The 25,377-nt window shown below is 35.3% G+C and overlaps 2 protein-coding genes and 1 non-coding gene across 8 annotated transcripts; 2 read left to right on the forward strand and 1 right to left on the reverse strand.

Annotated features, from left to right (window-relative positions):
• The first annotated feature begins 188 nt into the window (after nucleotides 1-188).
• Nucleotides 189-21,965, forward strand: LOC104648385 (FBD-associated F-box protein At2g26860-like). Of its 6 annotated transcripts, none has more exons than XM_069287088.1 (6): nucleotides 227-5,917; nucleotides 9,083-9,189; nucleotides 19,505-20,508; nucleotides 20,821-21,000; nucleotides 21,331-21,586; nucleotides 21,673-21,965. In XM_069287088.1, exons 3-6 carry the CDS (start codon nucleotides 19,507-19,509, stop codon nucleotides 21,678-21,680), a joined length of 1,446 nt encoding a protein of 481 aa, XP_069143189.1. In that variant the 5' UTR covers nucleotides 227-5,917; nucleotides 9,083-9,189; nucleotides 19,505-19,506; the 3' UTR covers nucleotides 21,681-21,965. The 6 variants fall into 6 exon arrangements, with proteins under 6 accessions (XP_010323722.2, XP_069143189.1, XP_010323724.2 ...); XM_069287087.1 differs by adding an exon at nucleotides 8,186-8,475 and having other exon boundaries at nucleotides 278-5,917; nucleotides 21,331-21,965; XM_010325420.4 differs by having other exon boundaries at nucleotides 189-5,917; nucleotides 21,331-21,965.
• A 477-nt stretch (nucleotides 21,966-22,442) lies between these two features.
• On the reverse strand, nucleotides 22,443-23,239 carry LOC101262734 (homeobox-leucine zipper protein HAT22-like). Its single transcript, XM_004243758.4, has 3 exons — nucleotides 22,964-23,239; nucleotides 22,790-22,869; nucleotides 22,443-22,710 (listed from the first exon to the last, which is right to left on the reverse strand). The coding sequence occupies exons 1-3, from the start codon at nucleotides 23,237-23,239 to the stop codon at nucleotides 22,443-22,445; spliced, it is 624 nt and encodes a 207-aa protein (XP_004243806.3).
• Nucleotides 23,240-24,189: 950 nt separating this feature from the next.
• On the forward strand, nucleotides 24,190-24,261 carry TRNAD-GUC (transfer RNA aspartic acid (anticodon GUC)). The gene has a single exon. It is a non-coding gene; the product is annotated as a tRNA-Asp (tRNA).
• Nucleotides 24,262-25,377: the final 1,116 nt, after the last annotated feature.

Below are 25,377 nucleotides of genomic sequence, written 5' to 3' on the forward strand. Positions count from 1 at the left end.
TTTTAGTGCAAAATATCGAAAAAATACAAATTAACCTTTAAAAGTAAAATAATATTTTTACAAAATATCGAACTTTAGAGGTCCATGCTAATCTTTTTTATGGTTTTAACTTACTATAATTATCACCAATAAATGTCACATAAATTTTAAATAAACTTTTTAAAAATTTATATTGAACAAAATGTCAAGAATTCGTATATCCCATGAATATATTTTTGGCTATATAGAATAGCTGTATACTCCCCCGTTATTTGTTATTCTCCCGAATTTTGAAAATTAAATCAAATAATTTTTCTTTGTATAAATTAATAATTATTTAATTTCTAAATATATAAATTTTATTTTAAAATTTTCATACCTAAAGTTATAGTGAAAATTAGTTTCTCTGAAAAGCATAAGGGGGGGAGGAAGTAGAAGATTTGGCTCTAAATAATATTGGAATCGTAAGGGTTGGTTATTAATTTCGGTGTTTGTTTGGTTCAGAAGTTAAAGTTTTAATTTTGAGACTATAATTATAGTTATAATCTTGAGATTATCATGTTGTGTTTGGTTTGTGTATTTTGATTTATGTGTATGATTTTGATCCTAATATTTGAGTTCAAGAATTTCACATTTTAGTTATAAATTACTCTATTAAAGATATAGTTCTTCTTTTTAGCGAGTTGGGTTAGGAAGCATATTGCAATTTGTTTGGAATTTGCAGAGTGAGTAAAAGATTGGATTTTTTTTAATTTTTTTTTGTTAATCGTTGTAAAAGACAGGATTTTTATCTATTAGTAAGTGTTTTGGGGTCAGGATACTTCATTTTTACATTCTGTTTATATCAGGATACTTCATTTTTACATTCTGTTCATATGAATTCAGATAAAGGAATGATGTGGTTTCAGAATAGTTGAGGTAAGATGCCTTGATTTTTCTTTTTTTCATTTATATAAGCATATCTGGATTTGAGTTGTTTTCCTTGGAAGCTCTATATGGTAGGATCAAGGTCATGTTGAGACTTTAAGTCATTTAATGTATGAGTAGTTTTAGGTTTTCTGGTTTATGCTTATGTTGTATTATTGTGATGGTTTTGCTGCTTTTTATGATTTGAGTATATGTAACCCTTAGATATAAAGTTTTATGACTTATTTAGTGTGAAGTGGGGGTTGCTTGTAGCCGATGGTTGAATCGAATGTACTGATAGCAAAACACACACAGGAGTAAGCCCAGTGGCAAATTATTTTTGGCTGAAAATGCTTAATATCCTCTGTAAATGTTTTTGTGCTGAAGAGGGCTTGTTTTCTGATCTAACACCAGAAAATTGATTCCGAAGAAGGTATACAAAAAATGTTATGTTATTTTTTCTTTTTTATACAAAGAAAGAAAGGTTCACTTTGTTTCATTTCAAGGTATATCAAGCCCAAGTGTTCTGTTTTTAGATACTTAAATTTTGTCCTGCTCGCCTTTTGGCTTAAAATTTTGGTTTAAATCTATTGTAAGCTGTGTGCTATATATGAGATTTTGGTTTCTGCTCATGTGCTATTTTAAATGTTGGGTCTTTCAAGGCAGCAACTTATCCATATGTGTAAGTATGTGCAGATATGTTCAGTTTTTGATCGAAAAGCGAAGAGAGGACTGTTATGAAATTGGTATATATTTTATCCACTTATCGCATCTGTGTGCAGGTTATGTTTTGATAGGGGCCTTTCACTTTCAGAATAGCAAATCTGGATTTCTATGTCGTTTCAAAATGTCGAGTGAAAATGTAGTTACATACTTAGTAATGCAAGCCACATTCCACTTAATGGCCAATTAGTTCTGTTGATATTTTTTGGTTATTGATACTTCATACCTTTGTTATGTTTTATTTTCTTGGTTAATGATCTGTCTGTTTGTCTTAGGTCTATGCCTTGGATCAGTATGCATATACCTTTTCGTTGAATATTTATAATCGGCATCCTTTTAATGTTTTGTGCAACAAATAGTTGAGTCTGACACCCAAGGGTGTCATCTAGTGGTCAATAAAGTGGGTTGAGAACCATGATATCTCAGGTTCAAATTCCAGTAGAGACAAAAACACTAGATAATTTCTTCTCATCTGTCCAAGCCTTGGTGGACAAAGTTACTTGGTACTCTGATGGTGGTAGGTGGCATGTATCCCGTGGAATTAGTCGAGTGGGAGCAAACTGACTCGAAGAAGATAGTTCAGTTTGCACTTAATTGTTATATTAGTACTCCTAGAAAATTATTGAATATAGATCGCATTTGCCCATCTTAGAAATTTTTTAATCCAAACTTCAAAAGTTAATTACATTAAAAAATGTTTCCCAATATGTTTGATCGCATGTTTCATCATCATGAACTGTTATCTCTAAATGGAAATTTGATATGCTGAGATTGATGCACTCTAGGATTTCCTCAATTTGATTAACTTGAGGGATGAAAGGTCTTGTTCCCTTCCTCTTGGTTTGTATGAATAACATATGCCAGTTCCTCTCTATATATTAATCCTTAATCTGGAATAACCTGTTCTTTCCGAATATGCCAATTTAAGGCTAAAGACTTTCTTCAGCTCATAGTTTTCAATTTCTCGTACCATAAAAGTTAAATATGTAATGATATTTTACAGAAATGAATATGTATGCAAAACAAAGAAGCTGTATTTTTAATGAAGACCGCTTGAGTAGACTACCAGCATCAGATGTCATACCTAATCCATATTCTCTCCTTATTGCCATCAAAAGCTGTTGTCAAACAATGTTAATTAGAAGATTTCGTCACCTCTAGCCATTCATCCACACACTCACTTCTGATTTTGTTTCCAGAACATGACTGTGACTTCGCAGTAAGAGCCCAAGTCTTCATAAGTTCTGCCTTGATTTTCATTTTAGCTCAACTCATTCAATTCGGCAATGAGTATCCAGTAGAACAGACATATGGCAGAATGATCTTCTGAGGACTGAGAAAAGGATGCTAAAAAAATTGGTACCTGGATCCAGTTTGCATTAAATAAGATTTGAAGGTCCTTGACTTGTCATTATTTGTCCATGGTATACTTGACCACATGTTTATATGATCTGTATAATTGTGTTCTAATCAGTCCTCATTTGATTGAACTCCGTTTGGTAAGATAAATACAAAAAAGAGACTTGATTTCTCTCTTCTTTTATGTATTTATCAAAAAAGATATATACAAAAAAGAAGAGTGAGATCAAGTCTCTAACAACAGTTTCTCTTGATAACATTATACTAATGGATCAGTCAATGGATTATATTCTATATGGTTTCCAAATTCTTGAGGAATTGACGTTGCAGTTTTGCTATGGCCATAGAAGAGTGGTTCTGCTCAATTCGAATTTAAAGACATTGGTACTTGGCATTAGATGGTTTGTAACAAGGACACATGTCTCCTGTCCAACTCTCCTATCATTAAATATGTTTGAAACTGTGGAGGTCAGAGGTCTTGGATATTACAAATGTAGCATCTATTGTTTAAGTGTCTGTCAATTGTATGGAAGAATTTGGCTTCGTAGAGTACAGGGATTACCAAGAGAGGAGAATATTCCTCCAAACTATTACGGGGGCCAAATGTCTCAAGCTACGTTCCTGGTTTGCTGTGTACACACTTCTCTTTTTTTCACAACTTCTCTGGTATAGTTATGATTTCTGACTCTATTGAGAGATAACTTAAAAGGTGAATTTACTAACTATGACTTTTCTATTCAAGAGGTAGAATATCAGTACATTTATGGACTAGAGGGGTTATGGTGTTGGATATTGTCTTTAATGCCTCAGGTTTTGGCATCTACCAATACTTCATGTACAGTATGCAATCAGCGTTCCAATGCTTTTGTTGCTTACCTTGTGGTAGTCAGGACAAGTCCTAGTTGATCATGACTTTGGTTTTGTGCTTCTCTACTTCTCATAAGAAAAATTATGGGAAAAGGAAAGATTTATTTCAATGTCATCAGAATAACCCCCCTCATGCTGTTTTCGTAAAACTCAGAGTGGTAAATAAGACAACATGATATTTCCTACAGCATAGTTAGCATATTTTTGCATGTATATTGTATAGTGAAGCTTTCACATTTTTGTGAAACTCAGAATGGTAGATATATCAGTATAATTAGTTGGTTACTTCTTCAATGCTAGACAGTAAAAACTCAAAAATATAGTGAAGCTGTCATATGACTCTAGGTTACTTCTTCTATGCAATTTTTTTTAATTTTTATGACAAGGGAAACCCACAGTCGCTACCCTTTTGGTGCGCACAGGGTAATGCAACAGCTTGCAAATCACATAGGAGAGGTAACCTGCACTGGGCAAGCCTGGTGCAACGAGCTCGACCCAGAAGGCAAACCTCTTGCTTTCGCTAACAAGGGGTTCAAACGTGAGACTTCCAACATGGAAGTCCCAAGCTCAAACCACTGGGCCACCCGGAAGGGTCTTCTATGCAATTTAGATGGCTAATTTTCATGGTTCAGTAAGAAGTCTTTGCATCACATTTGGTTGATGTATTATTTTTTGCTATTGTAAGAAATCCTTGATGACATCTTTATCATGCCAATTCCTAAGGAAGATGGACCCTCCCTTGTTTTCTTGATCATTAATAGCATGTTCATAGTGCATAATATCATTGCCCTTTTGTCATAATCCTTCGCCAACACCATTTACTTATGTTCTGAAGTACACTCCCAAATTTGTTCATCGTATCAAATGTGTTTGAGCTTAATTTGAACTTAAAAACAATATGTTTTCATGGTCTAGATATGCATTGTTCAACTATAGAAGATACTCATGTTTCACACAGCAACAAAAGAATTTGATCAATATGAAAATCTATTTATTTAGTTTAGTTTATCTTGTGTTTAATTTTTGTCTGCCTAGGTGTTCTCTTCGTGGCAATTGAAAAGCCTACGATCTCTGGCCTTCAGCGGCAAATCCCTTTATCTTCAATTGGATTTAGTGAAATGGCACCTACCAGGAATACTGATCTTGCTGAAGCACTGTCCTTGCTTGAAGAATCTTTATCATAATAACTTCTTATGAATTTACATTCCATGTATGACCAAAAATAATTGTTTTATTGCTCTTGTTGTTTTATAGCATTCTTTGGAATGTTTGATTGGAGCTTATTATCAGGTACACTAAAGATTTGGCAACATTTTGGTTTCAGACGTTGGCAAGACACTAACCAGAGTTGGTATAACTGGGATGTGTTGAGCACTGACTCTGGCATTTTCATGTTTTTTTTATATGAACATATTTTTTTTCCAAATTTCATATACATTGTCCCGACTATGAAATGTGTGTGTTTCTCTACTATATGGAAATAGGATGATTTATTAATCTTCCTCTCTATTTACTCATTATATTGGGAATCCTGAGAAACCATCAATAGAAACATATTATATCATGTTTTTGCTAGTTCTCTGTTACTCTCCCAAAAGACAAAAACAGTATTCAAAGTGGAACTAATTTTCTGAACTTGTATGGTTTTATTACTTTATATGGATTGTTTGATAGTAACTATAGATGTGTTCTCATCTTGTGTTACCCTAGCAATTTGTAATTTTTGGTCCCTATCAGTGTCCGTTATATGCTCGGGTTTGTACAACTGTTGACGGGATATTTTCTCTCGTGCTTATTTTAGAACACACTCTCATGGATTCGCCATATGAGTTTGATGCGGATGAATATTCGAATGGTAGATTCTCCTGTCCAGTGCTTGACTCATCATCTCAAGAAGGTGGTGGTAGCTGGTCATGTAATGAAGAAGCAGGTGATTTAGTTTCTGGAATATTTGTTCGAGCATTCCGTGGTGTTAGAGGAAGTGAAGATATTCGCGGAAAAGCAGGCCCTTTGGCCCAACTAATTTCTTCTCTAATGAAAGCACCATAAGCCTCTGCGTCTGCTGTATCGCGCTTCTACTGAGGTGAACCCTTCAGACCTGTTTGCTTAGATACTTTTAGTTCGAACAGTTTGTTCCTGGATGTCTTTTGCAATAAACAGTTAGTTGTTATCAGTATGAATAAGTCAAAGTCATGATAATAATGTGCACATGAATTACCTTGCTCTTCTATTCTAATACCAAACTTCTACTTGTCATGGCTTGAGTTTCAAGTGGCTGCTAGTTCTTGTTTCTGATCCTGCATATCAATCCAAAGCCTATCATTGTAAACTCTCACCAGTTAAAGATTTTTTCTTTGAAAATATCTAACCATTTAAAATTCCAAGTTACTAGAGTTAATAAATATAATCTTGAAAAATAAGGCAGGTCATCCAGTGACAGAGTCAGGAGTTTTGCTTTAAGGAGATTCAAAATAGAAAGAAGTCAAGGAGATTCAATATATATAGAACAACATACCCAGTATAATTTCACAAAGTGGAGTACGGGGAGGGTAAAGTATACAAAGACCTTACCCACTACCTTGGAGGTAGAGATGTTGTTTCCTGTAAATATAATCTTGAAAAATAAGGCAGGTCATCCAGTGACAGAGTCAGGAGTTTTGCTTTAAGGAGATTCAAAATAGAAAGAAGTCAAGGAGATTCGACATATATAGAACAACATACCCAGTGTAATTTCACAAAGTGGAGTACGGGGAGGGTAAAGTATACAAAGACCTTACCCACTACCTTGGAGGTAGAGATGTTGTTTCCTGTAGACCCTCATCCCTAGGGAAAAATAGTCTGAAGCAGTATACAGAAATAAATTACGGAAATGAAGAAAGTTGTGGAAAAATACTATAGACCACCAGGCAAATCATCCTAGACATTAGTCATATCAAGATAAAACAATAATCAAAGTGTAAAATATCCACTTATAATAACCAAACTCAAAGGACAAGAAACTACAAAAGTAATACTGTGACTAATAGTATAAGCGAAACATCGCTCAACTATGTCGCGACTCTCAACGAGGACGTTGAGACTGTTCGAAAAAAAAAAAGATTGAAACCATCCATAGCCAAACTCTCACACCTCCGCACTGGGCATGCCCAAACGATCTCAACCTCATTTTCCGTTTTTGTCTTCTATCGAGTTGAGGCCACTTCTAGTATGCCTAGATAGGAAGTTCGGAGGTCGAGGATTAGGGTAGAAGGGTAGTAGGTAGACAAGTGTTGTAGTACTTCGACATTAGAGAGGCAGGGAGCAAGTCTCCTCTTCTCCTTTGTTGGCAGTCTTAGCTAGTATTCACATTGTATCTTATCTTTCCCTTTTAGTACTATTTGTTACCTTATTTGTTTTGTTTATCTTGCTATTCTGCTATCATTATTTTCCTTTGTGCTCTACTTTGATTATTTTGAGGTCAAGATTCTATCGGAAACATCTCTACCTCACAAAGGTAGTAAGGTGTGGGTACATCCTATCCTCCCCAGACCTCATCTACGGAATTACACGGGATATGTTGTTGTTGTTTGAGGTGCAGAGTGTTAGCTCTCTCTAAAATGTGTACTTGGAAGCACGAGAGCTACTTAATTTTGTAATTACTCTATTTTAATATGCTATAAGCTTATATTTTAGGTTTTGCAGTAAAAAAATTTACTGGTAGCTTGGTAGACACTTCGCCTGTTATTGTTTGGTCGAGTTGAACCATATGTCTTCTTTTAGAGAAAAACATATCTGATAGAGAGTGGGGTTAGGAAGTACCTTGCAATTTGCATGGAGAGTAAAAGACTGGACCTCTTTTTTCGTTTTAAAAGAGAGGATTTTGATCTATGGAGTGCTGGCCCAGACATCATGGTTATCAAGATAAATAGTACTTGGGGTCAGGGTACCTCATTTTCATATTTCTATATGATGGAACTAGAATGTTTGTTCCTCTTCAATGAGAAAATGCAGTCGATTATGGACAAAGGGGTCTTCTTGGATGCTTGTAATTGCTGGAATCAAGGTCAAGCTAGAGGCACTAATATGAATTCTGATAACAATTTGTTTTTTTTGTGAATAGTTGAGGCAGGTGCCTTGATTATTCCCTTTTCATTTAAATAAGCATTTCTCAGTTTGATTTTTATTTTCCTTGGTAGCTACCAAAGTCATGCAGAGAGTTTAGACATTTAATATGAGTAGTTTTAGGTTTCTTGTTATGCTTATGTTGTATTATCGGTTTATTGCAAATTTGCAATGGTTGCTGTTTTTTTATGATTGGGTTTATAAACCCTTGTGATATACAGTTTTAGACATATATTTTTTTTATGACAAGGGAATCCCGCAACTACTGCCCTTTGGTTGCGCATATGATAAAACCCTGCTTCTATGCATTAGCTCGCAAACCACCTAGGAGAGGTAACCTGCACTAGACAAGTCTGGTGCGACGAGCTCGATCCAGAAGGCAAACCCCTAGCTTTTGCTGGCATGGACTTTCAAACTTGAGACCTCCAACATGGAAGTCCCAAGCCAAGACCACTGGGCTTGGGACTTATTTATTGTGAGTGGGAAATGCTTGTAGCCGATGGTCGAGTGTAATTTACTGTCAACAAAACACACAGTGGAGTAAGTTTAGAGGCAAGACATTTTTGCCGAAAAAGCCTTTTATCTTCTATAAAAAATCTTTGGTATAACTCTGTAACTTTTATTAAGCAAAATTCATACTGTTTCTGTGCTGAATAGGCAAATCTGTAACTTGTGCTAAAAGAGCGCTTGATTTTTGATCTAATTCTAGAAAATCGATCCTTAAGTAGGTATACAAAAAATGTTATGATATTCACTCTCTTTCCTTTTAGATAGTTAAATTTATGGCTGGAATGGTTCATCTTTAGTAGGGAGTATTTAGGTTCGGAAAATCTACGGTTTTGCTTTTTTGTTTTAAATATATATTTTTTTAAGGAAAAGAGGTCAGTGGGACACGATCCCGATGACTATTTTATTATAAATAATAGAAGCCTTTAGAATAAATAAAGAAAAAACTGAAAGTAACACTCTGTCAAGTTGAAACTGAAATGTCTCGAACTTTCCACCGTCTCCATGACCGCCGGTCTTCTTAGCTCCGGTATGGAGATTCCCGATCATTTCTTAGCTTGCTGGCCTTTTTGTAGGCGTTTTGTTGCATTTTTTTTTCTTTTCTGCGAAATGTATCTCACGTTTGCTTGTTTATTCCTAGGTTGTTGTAGGCATTGATTCTAGATCTGTTGTTGGTGAAGTTCGTTGTTGTTGAAAGTGATTCCAGATCTACTATTCTGATGGCTCTGTGTTGATCTTGGCAGTAAGGTATGAATTTTCCTTTTTTAAACCTTTCTTTTTTAATGATGTGCTTCTCGGTATTTTCCATGTACTTGTCCCAATTTTTGTGGTTATTGCTTTTGCTCTGTTCTTCAATCCAATCTTTATAGCTGTTTTTTAAGAGACTCTGGTGGTTGTGGCCTTTTACTGCTTTTCGTCGACTTTTGAACGGTGGCATGAGCATCTTACGATGTTGATACCACCACTGTCCAAACTTCGATTTATTCAGTACAGCCTGCCCTTGTATGTGTCTCCTTTTCTGATCCTTCCTTTGTATTGAGATTGTATACCATGTACTTAAATTTCCTTGGTTCTTATGTTCTGTTTTTTCTTTTTATGTATGATGCATGTGCGCTCCGTTCCTGCAAAATTGCGCAAACAGTTGGTTTTAATCATATCCTTGTGTTCTTCTCCCAAGGATTTGAACTCGAGGATCTGGCGTATGAGTTTTCTCATTCTAGTCCTTTCATTTTTAATGTTATGTTTCTGGTAATTTTTCATGTACGTGTCTCGATTTTTGTGGTTGTTGCTTTTGCTCTGTTCTTCAATCTAATGTTTCTGGCTGTTTTTTAATAGACTCTGGTGGTTTTGGCCTTTTACTGTTTTCCATCGACCTTTGAACAGTGAGATGAGTATCTTAAGATGCCCATACACATAATCAGCTTGCCCATGTATGTGTCTCCTTTTTTGATCCTTCATTTGTATTAAAATTGTATACCATGTATTTAGATTTTTTTGGTTCTTCTGTACTGTTTCTCTTTGATACATGATGCAGGTGTGCTATACCTACAATATTGAGCAAACAGTTTGTGTTAATCGTATCCTCATAGCTCTCCTCCCGAAGGATTTGAACTTGAGAATCCTTTTTTTTCCTTCTCTTGACTATCCTTCACTTTCTGCATAGTCTAATTCTTAGGTAGGCACCAGTAGCTTATCACTATTTAAAACTCTCCTGCCTTGGAAATTCCATTTCTTAAAAATTGTTCACTTTAACAGTCCCTTTCTCCAGTGCTAAGTTTGCCAATTTATTTGCTTCCTGAGAATGTGACTTGTGATCATTGTTCTGCCTTGCATCTGTTTCCATATCTCCTCTGATGTAGTCACCACTTTCCATGGAACCTTCCAAGTTTTTTCTACAATATTCTTAATTAGTAGTGAATCAGTTTCAGTAATCACCCTGTCCAAATGTGCTGTCCCTATATACTTCAGAGCCCGTAAAATAGCCATGCTTCTGCTTGTGTATTAGTACAGGATAACTCTTCTATCTCCTTAGCTTGTGCCTGTAGTACATCCCCTTTGGTATCTCTTATGCAAACCCCCCAAGAACTCCTTTCTAGGTTTACTTTAGATGCTCCATCAGTAATAATTTTAACCCATCCTGTGTCAGGTGAAATGACTTTGGTTACCTTGTCTGTGGGACTGAAGTTATATAGAGCCTCCACCATTGTACTCCAATTGTAAGGGACATTTCTGCAATTCCTCCTCTTAACTTTTATGAATAAAGCCAGTGTGTGCAAGATCTTGTATGTCAATCTGTTACTGGGCGTCTTCCCTCCATGTCTCAAGGTGTTTCTCCTTTTCCACAATTCCCACAGTATTATAGAAGGAATAGCATGAAATGTGTAGTTAATCCTGGGATGAACATTTATGTCCCACCACTTGGAATAATAACATTGTTCTCTGTATTCATTCCTGCTGGTCCACAGAAGTATTTTCATACCATTTGAGCAGTTGATGACCGTAGGAACACATGAGCTCTGTTTTCTGTCTTAGGGTCCTCATAGCAATATCACCTGGAGGGAAATCGAATTCCCCATCTTCTCAGTGTATTATCTAGTGGTGTGTTTGCTTTCCACAGCTTCCACATAAAAAATGAGATTTTAATAGGCATACCTTTTGTCCATATGTAGTGTTACACTTTATTCACTTCTTGTCTCTGTCTAATATAATGGAAGGCTGAAGTGATTGTAAACCTTCCTGCGGATTTCAACTTCCAATAAGGTCTGTCCGATTCCTCCTCATCCTTCGGTGGGTTAATTTTGTGAAGGATATGCTCTACCAGATTTTGACGGAGTAGATTCCTGAGGTACTGCTCATTCCATTGTCCTGCTTCTGCCTCATCCTTGACTAAGATCACTGTTTGGTCATAATCTACTCACGGAGGAATACATTTATGAAGTGCCCCCATTCCTGTCCAGTTATCTAGCCAGAAGTATGAATCCCTTGTTTAATTAACCACCAGATTTCAGGTTGGCTCCTCTCTGACTTTGATCATTTTCTTCCATATGTAAGTGCTTGTCTTGGCTTGTACCACCACTAGATTGTGTATTTTTAGATACTTGTTGGTCATGTAACTTCTCCACAATGATTCTTTAGTCCTTATGTTCCACCATAGCTTTGCAAATGAAGCTCTAGACACATTTTGTAAACTTTTGAAACCCATTCCTTCCTTCCTCTTGTGGATGACATAAGATTGTCCAAGTAGCCCTGTGTCTACTAGAGTTTCCTACTAAGTTGCTTCAAGAACTTGGCAAACATTCTGTGAAGTTGAGTTATGATTACTGCAGAGGGTCACATGCTGATAGCAAATGGATGGCACTCTGCAGGACTGATTTAATCAGGGTTGTCCTTTCTTCTATAGATAAGAGCTTTCCGGTCCAGGAACTTAATCTATTTTGAACTTTCTCCAGCATTTCTTTGTAAGAAGTATTTGTTTTTGCTAAAGTATATTGGTAATCCCAAATAGGTAAAAGGAAACTCTTTTCTTGGGATCGTGGTCACTGAATATACCTGCTCCACCAACCTTTGTACGGTCAGATGGTGCATGAAAACTGCACTCGAGTCTTGACTTTGTTGATAAGCTGCCCACTCACCTTTTCATAATTTGCTAGAGTATTCATTCATAATCTGTTCTAAAGACTACCTGTCAGCTGAAGCAAATAGAATTGTGTCATCTGCATTGGCTAGGTGATTCACATAGGGCTCCACTTTGGCGTTCCATATTTCTTGTATCTATTATTATAGTGCAATGCATTTACTGCTCTGGATAAACACTTAGCAGCCAATTTGGATAATGTAGGTGACAGGGGATCTCCATGTTTCACACCACTGGAAGATTAAGAATCTTTGAAGTACTAGTATTGAGTACCAGTTATTAGACACTATCCTGTATACCATATCAAACAAGGACTCTCCAAAATCCATTTTTTTTCAACGCCTTCGTCAAGAAAAGCCATGATTCTCTGTCATAAGCTGTTGTCATGTCTATCTTAATAACAATATTAGCTGACTTTTCCCTTATTCTGATATAATGAATTATTCTTGCACTTGTAGGATGTTTTCTATGATACTCCTGCCTCTAAAAAACCTGACTCTTGTGGAGATATCAATGTAGGAAGGGGCTTTACCAATCTATCATGAATGAAGAAAACCTTGCTAGTGAAATTGCTTAAGCTAATAGTTCTCAAGTCTGAAAAAGTAGTGATGTCTTTCTTCTTAGGGATTAATACTAGAATTTACAGGTTATTTACCTTTGGTGCTTCATGGACACAGAAAAATGACTTCACCATCTTTGTCATAGCTTTGGCAATTATGTTCCAGCAAGCCTGAGATTTTTTTTTTGCTGTATATTCATCTGGTCCTCCTGCACTGTCTGAATTTAATCCAAACACTGTATTTTTTATTTTCACCTCGTCTGGCATCTCAATAATCTGTGCATTCTGATCATCTGTTATTATTGTTGGGATATATTTTAGCATCTCAAAACTAGTATTGAGAATTTGAGATTATCTCTTCTGTATAAAATCTGATAGCTTCCTGTGCGATGTCTTCCTCACTATCCAGCCACACTCTGTCATCTTGTACTCTCTGTGACTTCAATCTTCTCCTTTTTTTTATTGACTTGTGAGTGGAAAATTTAGTGCATCTATCCTTATCTGCAAACCATTGCATTTCTGCTTTTTGTTTCCAGAAATTTTCTTCCACTGTATAGAACTTGATTAGATTTGCTTGTACCTTCTGGAATTTTCTCTGTTTGTGTTCGTTGGGTGTGTCTCAAATTTCTTTTCATGAACCTGCACCACTTCCTCCAAGGTGGCTATCTGTTTGAAGATGTCTGCATATGTATCCCTACTCCATTTTGATAATGCTCTACTCACCTTCTTCAGCTTATTACGAAAGTTGAAAAGGAGGTCAGAACTGTGCACTTCCTGCCAATTGTCTTCAACTAATTTCTGTAATGTCTCATGCTCCACCCAAAAGATCAAAAATCTGAATGTTTTCCTGTTTGGCCTGTCTTCTGATTTGGTTGTTAAGATTAATGGAGAAAGATCAGACCCTTGCTTAGTGAGGTGTTCTACTTCCAAGTTGGGGAATAGATTTTGTAAAGCTTGATTACCCAAGCATCTATCCAGTTTTAAAAAAATTCAAGTTGCAACTTTTATCTGTTCTTCCATTCCACCAAGTGTACATGCTTCCTTAGAAACCCAAATCTGCAACTTGCATCTGTTCTTCGATTCCACCAAGTGTACATGCTTCCTTTGAAACCCAAATCCGCTAGTTGACGAGTGTTTATATAATGAATGAAATTAGTTCCATTGATTGGGCTGGTAGACCCCCAAGTGTCTCCATATCATCTGTTATCATATTGAAATTTCCTACTACTACCCGTGGGAGAGTCATGTTTGTTGCAATATCATAAGTCATCCCACTAAGCAATTCGTGTGTGTCTATTAGTACTGGCATACACTATTGTAACCTGTGTTTCCTGTCCATCATCATTGTCAGTGAGTTTGAAGGACAACAATTGTTTTATATCAATTTGCACTTCCATCTGGAATCTGTCTTCTGTAAAGAGCCATGTTTCTCCCTTCAATTTATGGCTGGTTGTTCCCATATTTAGCCATAGTCTATACATGTCAATGTTCCTATGATGTTGAAATGGTTCCAGTAAAGCTGTGATGTTGAAGTGTTTTTGTCTGCTCAATATCACTACTCTTTCAAAAGCCTGTTCTGCATTAACAGACCTTAGATTATTCCATATAAGTGAGCAATTCATTGAGAATTGGTTTTGGCGAGGTTTTCCTTGTTAGTATACCTTTTTTATGAGGTACACTTTTATCTCTGCTTTTAGTGATTTTTATTTCCTTCTTTACCTTAGCAATCTGTCTAGGAGATAAATCTCTTTTGTTGTTTCTCTGTATTGTATTTACAGAGTGTTTTGGATAATCATCATCTCCAATATCTGCCTCTTTTTCATGATCTTCTTCTTGTTCCCCTTTTTCTTCTGATGTTGTCTCTGTATTTTATTTTTTGCTGTTGGCATTGTCCTGGTTACCCTGTGAATTATCTTTCTGTTGTAAGCCTTGTGTCTCTTGATTGTTTACGGGTTGTGTGGAATTGTCTGTAGTAGATTAATTACAATGTTATTAAAAGTGGGCACTTTGTTGCATAAAGCGAGAAGCAAAATGAAGCGAAGCTGTATCGCTTTTTTGTAGTGAAGCAAAGCTATGGTAAAGAAGCAAGCGCTTCAGTCCCAGAAGCGAGAAGCGATACTTCAGTAAAAGCGAGAATTTTCTCGCTTTTCTGCTTAAGTGAGATCGACAGTTCCTAGGGCTTTTTTTAATTTCGTAAAAACACTTTGTGTTTTTTTTCCAAACATTTCCCTCTATTTCACTTCTCTTGTTGTGACACTCTTTAAACTGACTGCAAGATCAGTTTTTCATCTCTTCTTCTTTTCTTTGTTTCTCTGGCTACTGTTTTTTTTTCAACTTGCAGTATGCAATTTTCCCTGTTTTGTTTTTTCCTGTTTTGCAATATAATCTTCTCTGTTTTTTTTTCTTTCACTTTCACAAATTTTTTTCTCTGTTTTGTATTGCTTTCTCTGATATGCTCTGTTTTTGGTCCAAATTCTGCAATTTTCCCTCTGTTTTATAATTATTTTTTTTGTTAAGTCTCTGTTTTCACCGTTTCTCTTTCATTGGTAGTAAATTATATTTACTTTTTTATTCAAGGATTGGAAGATTTTCTAAACATTTCATTTCTATTGAATTCTTGGTTATTTATCTATGCATAGTTGATATATTTTTGTTTTTGTACTATATAGCGCTTTAGTTGATAAAGGTGTGCGCTTCGCTTCACGCTTCTTGCTTCGGTGAAGCTAGCCCTTGTCGCTTTTTTTTTTTGCTTCTCTCTCTCCTAAACACCGAGATTAAATAACTCTGATTGGGTTTTGTATTTGCTTGTCTGTTATCTCTTTTCCTTTGCTAGCCCTTTGTCATCTCTTTTCCTTCTTCCTGTTTGTCTTCTATATGGTCTACAAGGGCCTCATATTTGTTAGTATAACTAGATGCTTTCCCTTTGATATAATTGGTCGGCTGATTAATTTTGTGTTATTCCTGTCTTTCCTCTTGTTCCTTTTGGGTGAGTTATTGTTGCTTTCCCTTATTCTTCCTATTTTCAACCACATTCCTGTTATGATGGGTTGATCTTCCATTCTTGTAAACTCCATTCAACTTTGGCGCGCTGGTTGATTGGTTCTCTTTATTTTCCTGACCCTTTGCCTTGTCTTTGACAGTTTTCTTCTTATCCTCTTGTTTATGTAACATCCAACATCCTTGCATATCATGGCCTTGGATTCTACAATGTGTGCAATACTTCGGGAGATAGTCATACTGAAGTCTCTAACATTTAGATCTCACTGTTTCAGTGTCTTCTTATGCACGGTTTATTTGGATTCTCTTAGAAATTTCTTTGAGTAGATTGAGTTCCACTTTCACCTGAACACAACTAGGTCTAGTTTGGTTATTTGTGGCTTTGTCAATCACTAGGGGTTCACCCACTGCGTTTGCCAATACAATAGAGAACATAGATTCTTTGTCAAACAGGTTTGTAGGCAATCCTAGGATTGATACCCATGCTATTGTAATGGTTGTTTCTTCCTCTGGGTTAAACCAAGGATCCCACTTCAAAAACGTCAATGGCTAATATCTATTCCTTGCTCTTCATTCACATGCTTTGGACATTAACGTCGCATAGTCCTCCAGTCGGGAAAGTCTAATCAAAATGTGTCTGTCTTCTCGAAAACCAATATTACATGGTCCTTTGATCTCCAATTGAATTGGAATTACCTTCCTCAACTCATATAAATCTGTACCATAGGAGAATATTGCTACCAATGCGAATTGTAAATTTAGCCTTACGATTGATCTATCGAATTCCTTTGTGGTCCACATTGTCGTTGGTTCGCCATGCAAGAAGGTGATTGGTTTGATAATTGTAGGCTCTTCCTCTTGTTGTAGCAGGGTATTGTGCAAAACATCAGCATTATTTAGGGCATTGGTGTTGCGTTTTGGAAATGAATTGTTGTAGTGGGAAGACCAGCTTCGGAGTTTGTGTAGGGTTGGCCGTTGGCCGCTGGCCGATGAGGCCATTCATGGTGGTTGAGAGATAGGTTTACAAAGGGTTTAGGTTTTCAGAGAGCATTTCCCCCTTTCCGTTATGTTGAATATATTTAAGTACACACCTCCCTTCAAAGTGAGTGAGCAAGAATTGAACCTGCAACCTCTTTCAACTGTTGAATCTGGAAATGAGAATCTTTCTTTGATTCAACTTGTATTGCATCTTTGTTTTGCCAACGTATCTTGTTATCCTTTGTTTTCCAGGTAAAAAATCCCAAATATTCTGCTTTCAAGATAGTTAAATTTTGTCTTGACCCATTTTCGGTTAAAATTTGGTTTGGATCTTGTAAATTATATCTCCATTTTCGGTTAAAATTTGGTTTGGATCTTGTTGAGAATACAATTACATAATAAAAGCATTCTTTCTACAATAGCTTAAACTTTTAGATGAGATTGTCACACACTTCAACATGGTATCAGAGTCATCTCACTGCCACCCATACAAAAAGGAATTTCAACGTGCTTGACTCATGAAAAGGAATCTGGCCTGCACGTGAGGGGGCGTGTTGAGAAATAAATGTGTGTTCTCTTTAACAACTTAAGTTTTTAGATATGATGGTCACACATTTCATCAGATCTATTGTAAGCTCCATGCTATATATGAGATTTTGGTTTGTGCTTGTGTACTATTTTGAATAGTAGCTCTTTCTATCTACAAATTATCTATATGTCTAAATATGTGCATATATGTGCCATTTCTGATCTTAGAGCGAAGAAATCTGTTCAGAAACTGGTATAAATCTCATGCACTTATTGCATCTGTGTGCAGGTTAACTCTTGTTAGGGGCCATTCAGAATAGAAAATCTGGATTTCTATGTTGTTTTCAAATTTTTGGATCTCGAAATGAAAATGTAGTTATGTAACTCTATAATATGAGCTACATCGCTACTTTATGGTTCCATGAGCTCGAATGATATTTTTTGGTTAGATACTAGAGACTTGTTAAGGTTTTCAAAAGGAAGGGTTGCTTGTCAAGCTAGCCTATATAATAATAATAATCTAACAATAATAATAATACTGATAATAATAATAATAATAATAATAATAATAATAATAATAGTAGTAGTAGTAGTAGTAGTAGTAATAATATATTTCTTTCTGTTTTATTTTATTATATAAGAAACTGAAAATATTTGCTTTTTTTTTTCAACGGCTCCTTCTTCTTTGTCAATACTGCTACTGACCTATGTGTTTACCTACCTTACTTATTAAAGGTAGTGACAATGGGTTATTCAAACAAAAAGAAAAGGCCCCTACTTAGTTTCGCAAGCCTTTGTCATTGTTTGGTTTATGATCTCTTTGTTTGTCTTTTAGGTCAATGCCTTTGATGTGTGTGCATATACATTTGTTTTTCCATTGAAATTTTTTTAAGCGGCATCCTTTAGAGGTTTTAAAAGTTATTATTAGTATCAGTTATATATATTTAGCGTACTTTTTACTTTTATTTTATTAATTATGATGATATGAACTCAAATGAAGAATTAAGTAGTTTGGGTCTATTATACAAAGAAAAGAGGATCGGCAAGCATATCACACTTCATATTAGAACATGGGTAGATGAAATAGAGGTTCATATTTGGTGTCTTATGTGATAAGAATGTTTCATTGAGACTTTAAGGTAAAGCTCAATGGAGTGGTGATTAGACCAACTATGTTGTACATTGTACAGAGTTGAGTGTTGGCTGAGTGTTGGTCAGTCAAGAACTCTCAAGTTCAGAAGATTAAAGTAGCAGAAATGAGGATGAATAGATGGATATATGGGCATATTAGGAGAGATACGTTAGGGAATGAAGATATACAGGGGCAAGGTGGCGGTGACATCCATGCCAGACAAGATGCGCGAAGTGAGACTGCAATGATTTGGGCATGTGAAGAGGAGGAGCACAAATACCCCAATAAGAATGTGCCAGAGGTTGAAAACGATAGGTCTAAGGAGAGGTAGAGGTAGACCGAGGAAAAATTGAGAGGTGATTAAACCAGACATTCCAGATCTTCCGCTCACCGAGGAGATGACCCTAGATAGGAGAGCATGGAGGTCGAAGGTTAATGTAGACTATCAGTTGGTAGTCGAGTGACCTCTTCCTAGTGGTGGAGCAGGGATCTAGACTGGGGCACCTATATACTTAAGAATATTGTTATTGTGCTAGCATTATCTTATTCTTCATTTCTATTACTTTACTTTGGATATCTTTTGTTTTGTTCAAACCTGTTCTGGGAAATGATTTTCTTGAGCCGGGGGTCTATTGGAAACCACCTCTTTATTCAAAAAGGTGGGGGTAAGGTCTACATCTTACCTTCCCCAAACCCCACTTATAGGATTGGGTATGTTGTTGTAGGATACTAGGATGCATATAGCTGACCTCAACTTTTTTGGGGCTGAGACTTAGTTGTTGTATCCTTTTGATGTTTTGTGTAAGAATAGTTGAGTTTACACTTGTTTGTTATATAAGTGATTACTCTTAGAAAGTTATTAAATTTAAGATTGTATTTTCTTGTCTTAGAACCTCTTTTCAATTTTAACTTAATGATTAAGTACTTCTGAAAACTTCCCAGTATGATTGATCTTATGCTTTATCATCATGAACTGTTATCTCTAAATGGAAATTTGATATGTTGCGATTGATGCACCCTAGGATTTCCTCAATCTGATTAACTTGAGGGGATGAAAAGTTTTGTTCCCTTCTTCTTGGTTTGTAGGAATAACATATGCCAGTCACTCTCTATAGATTAATCCTCAATCTGGAAAAAACTGTTCTTTCTGAATATCCCAATTTAAGGCTGAAGATTTTCTTCAGCTCATAGTTTTCAATTTTTCGCACCTAAAATGTGTTGTGATGTTTTACAGAAATGAATATGTCTGCAAAACAAAGAAGCACTGTTTTTGACGAAGACCTCTTCAGTGGACTACCAGATGCCATCCTCATCCATATTCTCTCCTTGTTGCCATCAAAAGATGTCGTCAACATAATGTTAATTAGAAGATTTCATAACCTCTGGCCATTCATCCACACACTCAATTTCGAACAATGCATGTGGCCGCGGCACATATGTGGCTGTTATGCTCGAGGTAGTCGTCCAATCTATGATGAGAAGTATGTTAACTTCGTCCGTCATGTGCTTCTTCTTCATAAGGGCCCAACTATTCATAAGTTCTGCCTTAAGTTACATTTTAGATCATTTTATGAATTTTGGCAAAGAACATCCGGCAGAACAAACATATGGCAGTATGATATCCTGAGGAGTGAGAAAAGGATGGCTAATGAAATTGGTACCTGGATCCAGTTCGCACTAAATAAGAATTTAAAGGTCCTTGACTTGTCTTTTTATGAGCATGGTACAGACCACCCACATGCGTTTTATGAGCTGCCTAATTGTGTTCTAAGCTGTCCTCATTTGGTTGAACTCCGGTTGACATACTGTAAGATAAATTTAAAGAGGAACAGTGAGCTCAAGTCTCTAAAAACATTATATCTTGATAATGTTTTGCTAATGGAACAGTCAATAAATTATATTCTATCTGGTTGTCCGATGCTTGAGGAATTGACGCTACAGCTTTGCTATTCCCGTAAAGGAATGGTTCTGCTCAATTCAAATTTAAAGACATTGAAGCTTCACATTAGATGGTTTCAACAAAGGATACGTATCTCCTGTCCAACTCTCCTATCATTTGATATGTCTGGAGCTGTGGAGTTGCTGGATATTGCAAATGTAGCATCTATTGCTGAAGTATCTGTCAAGCGTAATCTAATATTTGACTTCAATGAGGACAATAATTACCAAAACATGAGTAAATTCCTCCAAATATTTAGCGGGGCCAAAACTCTAAAACTATGCTCCTGGCTTGCTCTGGTACACACCTTTTCTCTTTCTTCATAAATTCTCCAGGTATAATTATGATTCCTGACTCTATGGAAAGATAACCTTTTAGGGTGATATACTAACTATAAACTGGATTAGAGGGGTTATGGTGTTGGGTTTTGTCTTTAACATCTCAGACTCAGGCATCTGTCAATATTTTATGTACCTTGTGTAATCAGCCTTTTAAGGCTTTTGTTACTTACCCTGTTGTAGTCGGTACAAATCCTTGTTCATTAAGATCAATACAAAAATCACTATTTATTTTGTTTCTTGAACTCTTATGTTTAATTTTTGTCTGCCTAGGCATTTTCTATGTGGCAGTTGAACAATCTACCATCTCCAACCTTCAGCTGCAAATCTCTTCATCTTCAATTGGATTTTGTGATATGGCACCTACCAGGAATACTGAACTTGCTGAAGTGCTGTCCTTGCTTGGAGAATCTTATCATCGAAATTACTTCTTACGATGAATTTACACCCTACGTATGACAAATTTTAATTGTTTTATTGCTCTTGTTGCTATCTGTGTTTATTGCAATGTTTGTTTGGACAGTTCACTAACCAGAGTAGGTATGACTGGGATATCATGTTTTCTAAATCTATTTTCTTCTCCAAAAGATAAACATAGTATTTAAGGTGGATACTTAATTTTCAGAACTTGTATGGTTTTATATATATTGTTTGAAAGTAATCTAGATGTGTTCTCGTCTAGTGTTACCTTAGGAATTTGTATTTTTTAGTCCTATTCAGTGTCTGTTATTATTAAGTTGGTACAACTCGTAATGTGGAGATTTTTTCTTGTGCTTATTTTAGAATGCACTCTCCTGGATTCACCTATATGAGTTTGATGCTGGTGAATATCGGAATATGGTAGATGTTCCTGTCCAGTGCTTGATTGATCACCTCAAGATGGTGAAGGTAGCTGGTATCGTAATGGAGAAACAGATGATTCAGTTTCTGGAATATTTGCTCGGGCATTCCATGGTGTTACAGAAAATGAAGATATTTGCAAAAAAGAAAGCCCCTGGTAAGGCTTATGGAACCTCTAACCCAAATAGTCTTATATCTGGTAAGGCTCATGAAACCTCTCACCCAAATAGTCTTACGTCCGATAAAGCTTCAACCTCTAACCCAAATAGTCTTACATCTGATAAGGCTCATGAATATAAAGAGAGGCTTCTGAATGCACCAAAAGCCTCTGCCGCTGCTGCAGTCTTCTTCTACTGAGGCGAACCCTTCAGACGTATTTAACAGATGCTTTAAGTTCGAACAGTTTGTTTCTGGGAACTCTCTTGCAATAAACAGCTAGCTGTTATTGGTATAAGGTGTAAAACTCCTGATAACAATATGCACAATGAATTGTGCTGTGGACACAATTTCCTGCATTTTCTGTAATAACTGTTGAACGGCTTTCCTGTTGGATGTTATTAAGTTTTTCTTCTGTGAAATTGCTTTACATGAGTACCTAGTAGAGGAGAAAGGTAGATTCATGCATACATACACTGACATGCATTTCATAAAAGTACTCCACAAGACTATTCTGTTTTAACCAAGTTTCTTGAAAACCAGAAGTGTTTTTTTGCTGCTGCTTTTTGAAAGTGCTTATTTTAGAGAGTTGAGGTGTTAGAGAACGCGTAAGTGCTTTTGAGTACTAGCAGGAAATTTTCAGAAAGTTGAAAGTATCAGAGCTTTTCTCTGGATACAATCTGCTATTTTTCGAAAGCACTTTCTGAAATAAGCAGATTTTAAAAGCTTGTACTATACATTATCAACCAAACATTGATGAACTAGAGAAACATAAAGGTTCATTTCATGTTTGTAAGATTGAATATCTATATTAGCATGTCATGCTTTGTTTTAAATAACAACTTTGTGGTAAATAATGGGCTCTATTATTTCTTCTTTCCATAAACAAGATTTTTGTTTCAATTTGCTCTTTTGGACAATCCATCATCCAGTCCTGTTTCATGTTTTTCATCAGTGTCACCTCCTGAAATTTTCTGGCATGATGAACACAGAGCCAGTGTCCTAGCCTTAGAAAGATGAAACGGCGTCGGCGTCGGCGCCCGTTGATCAATCTTGATTGATCTTAGCTCTTGCAATTCTTTCTTTAGCCTATTATTTTCATCATTCAGACTCTGGCACCATTTCTTCATGAACTCACAATCTACTTCTGTTTGCTTCAGTTTAGTCCTTTATAACACATATTCAGAATCAAAAATTAAGAATGATTATATAATAAAATAGATATAGTAAATAAGTTTTTAATTACCTTGCTCTTCTATTTTGAAACCAAACTTCTACTTGTCTTGGTTTGAGTTTTAATTTTGCTGCAAGTTCTTGTTTCTGACCCTGCATCAGGTTATGTTATACGTACAACGATAAGTGTAAGATTTGTTTAACCTGTCAGTCAGTCAGTGTATAAGTTAAATACATTTAACGATACCATAGCGAGTGTAGTGTGCTGTTTGAAACTGTCTTCGAGCAAAGTTGATTGTTCTTTTGTAAGCCTCAGTTTCTTTCTCATACCAATCTTCTTACTTTCACTGTTAAATTTGGTATAATTTTTACAAGTTTTTGAGCTAGATCCATCAATCTTGCTGGTGTCATGTAGAGGAATAATAGATAGATCTAGACATGTAATTTTTTTCTTATGATGATCACTTGTAGCAAGTCCAAGTGTGAGCCTGGTGTCACAAGCTTCATTGCTATTATTTCCCATAGTCGGAGTCGGAGTCGTCTGTGTTAGAAAGCGTTTTATGTGTCTGATATGATTTGAGAATGGTAGTGAAACTGTTTGCATTGAGAAGGATCTTTATATGGTATGTGGTTTATTTTCAACAAAATGAATGAGATTTTGATTAATTGTGTATTAATTACTTATACAAGAGTCATTAATAATTAAGTATGAGTTTAATGATAATTATGGCATGCGTTTAAAACAATTGACTCCTCTTAAGGAAACCAATAACTTACACTTTGAACAAGAATTTTGTTTGACTATTTCCCATAATAATTTTAATGTATTCAAAAAGGCTTTTCCTGTTCCAATTCACTATAGAAACTATTAAAACACATTTATTGATAAATGAGATAGGATTGACTCATACATTTAGTAACGATTATTATCCATGACAAAAAGAATCATGTAATTAGATTAAAAATTAAAATAAAAACCCCATTAAGTGAGTAGGAGTTTATTTTGCTTCCATTCCAAAATAATTATCGTGTTTCTCTTTTCAGACAAACATTCTAAAAAAAATAAAAATCAACCATATACTCCTTCTGTTCATTTGTACTTGTTACTGTTTGGCTTGACACATCCAATAAGAAAACAATTATTGATATAGATATTTCACCACACTATCTCTATTAAATGAGGTTTTATACTACTCCCTTCGTACAACAAATTTTGTCTACTATACTAAAAATAGATACTTATCCAATCTATGGATAATTTTTCACTTAGTTCCTAATTTACCTTTATCAACTATAGTCATTTTTTTATTATATTTTTCAAGACATTGTATTAATTATATTCAAATGATGATATAGTAAAATTACTTTTCTATTTATAGTTTCTTCAGGGATGTGTTGAGTCAGTAGTGGACGGCTATTAGGCCTTGGAAAATGATTTGATAACTCAAATTAAATAATCCAACAAACAACAAGGTCGTTGTAGTATAGTGGTAAGTATTCCCGCCTGTCACGCGGGTGACCCGGGTTCGATCCCCGGCAACGGCGCTACAAAATTTTTTTTTTCTAAAAATGTGTTTGTGTTTCTTTGTTGTTGGTTGTTTCCTTTTATGTTGGGGGTTAACTTTGAAGTATAAAACTAAGAAATATTTAAGTTTACTGTATAAAATATTATAATAACTTTATCTAGAAAACAAGTTACAAAGAAACTTACCCGTTGGTTAAGTGATGTAGCAACAATATCAAGCTAATAATTTAACATCTTATGTAAATTTCAAAAGGATTAGAGGGATAACCAATGTTTTAAAATTAGTTATAGGCAGAATAGTTTCTCCACGCACGTAGAGGCGTATTGAGGATTTTGAGATGATGAATGCACTATTTATAAGAAGGTTGATATATGATATATATTAGATCGGTTCGATCTTTAGATTTCTTCTACTAAAAATCGTTAAAACTTTAAATTAAAGGTCTAACATTAATTCATATATGTCTGTGTGTGTTTGTGTGTGTTGAATTAATAAGAATGCAACAAGTGCTACCAATTCTCACTTATACTTTGTTTAGATCATTTTTACCCATTATTTCATAATATATATTGTACTGTATTATATGGTAGATACAATATTTGATCAAACTGTATTGTTTGTTGTTATTTAATATCCTTAATCATTCTAGTATAGGAGATTTGACTATTTAAATAATTAAGGTAAAGGGTAAAATAATATTTTAAAATATTATGTAAAGATATAATTGAAAAAAGGAATTAAGTAATAATGGGAATCCGATGTCCCCTCCTCCTATATACGCATATGCTTGCAAAAATATAAAGCTTAGAATCTTTTATTTACCATATTAGGTTCTTATCGTTTAGTGATGAAAGCATGATGCAAATAAGATTATCATTGTGTGACCTATAATTTAATAGTTATGGAAATAACTAATAAGAATAAATTATATTGTGTTTTTCTTTTAGTTCATTTCGAAATATTAAAGAAATTTGAGTCATCACTACTAATTAACTCGAGTCACCATTACTGAACTTAATCATATATATTTATATTAAAAATAGGTTGTATATATTATATTCTCCTCTGGCTGATTTTAGTAATTAATATTTGTATCATAATAGGCCTGCTTATATTATACTCTCTTCGTACTTTA

The sequence above is a fragment of the Solanum lycopersicum genome, chromosome 7 (assembly GCF_036512215.1).
Source record: "Solanum lycopersicum chromosome 7, SLM_r2.1".
In the NCBI taxonomy this organism is placed as follows: Eukaryota; Viridiplantae; Streptophyta; class Magnoliopsida; order Solanales; family Solanaceae; genus Solanum; species Solanum lycopersicum.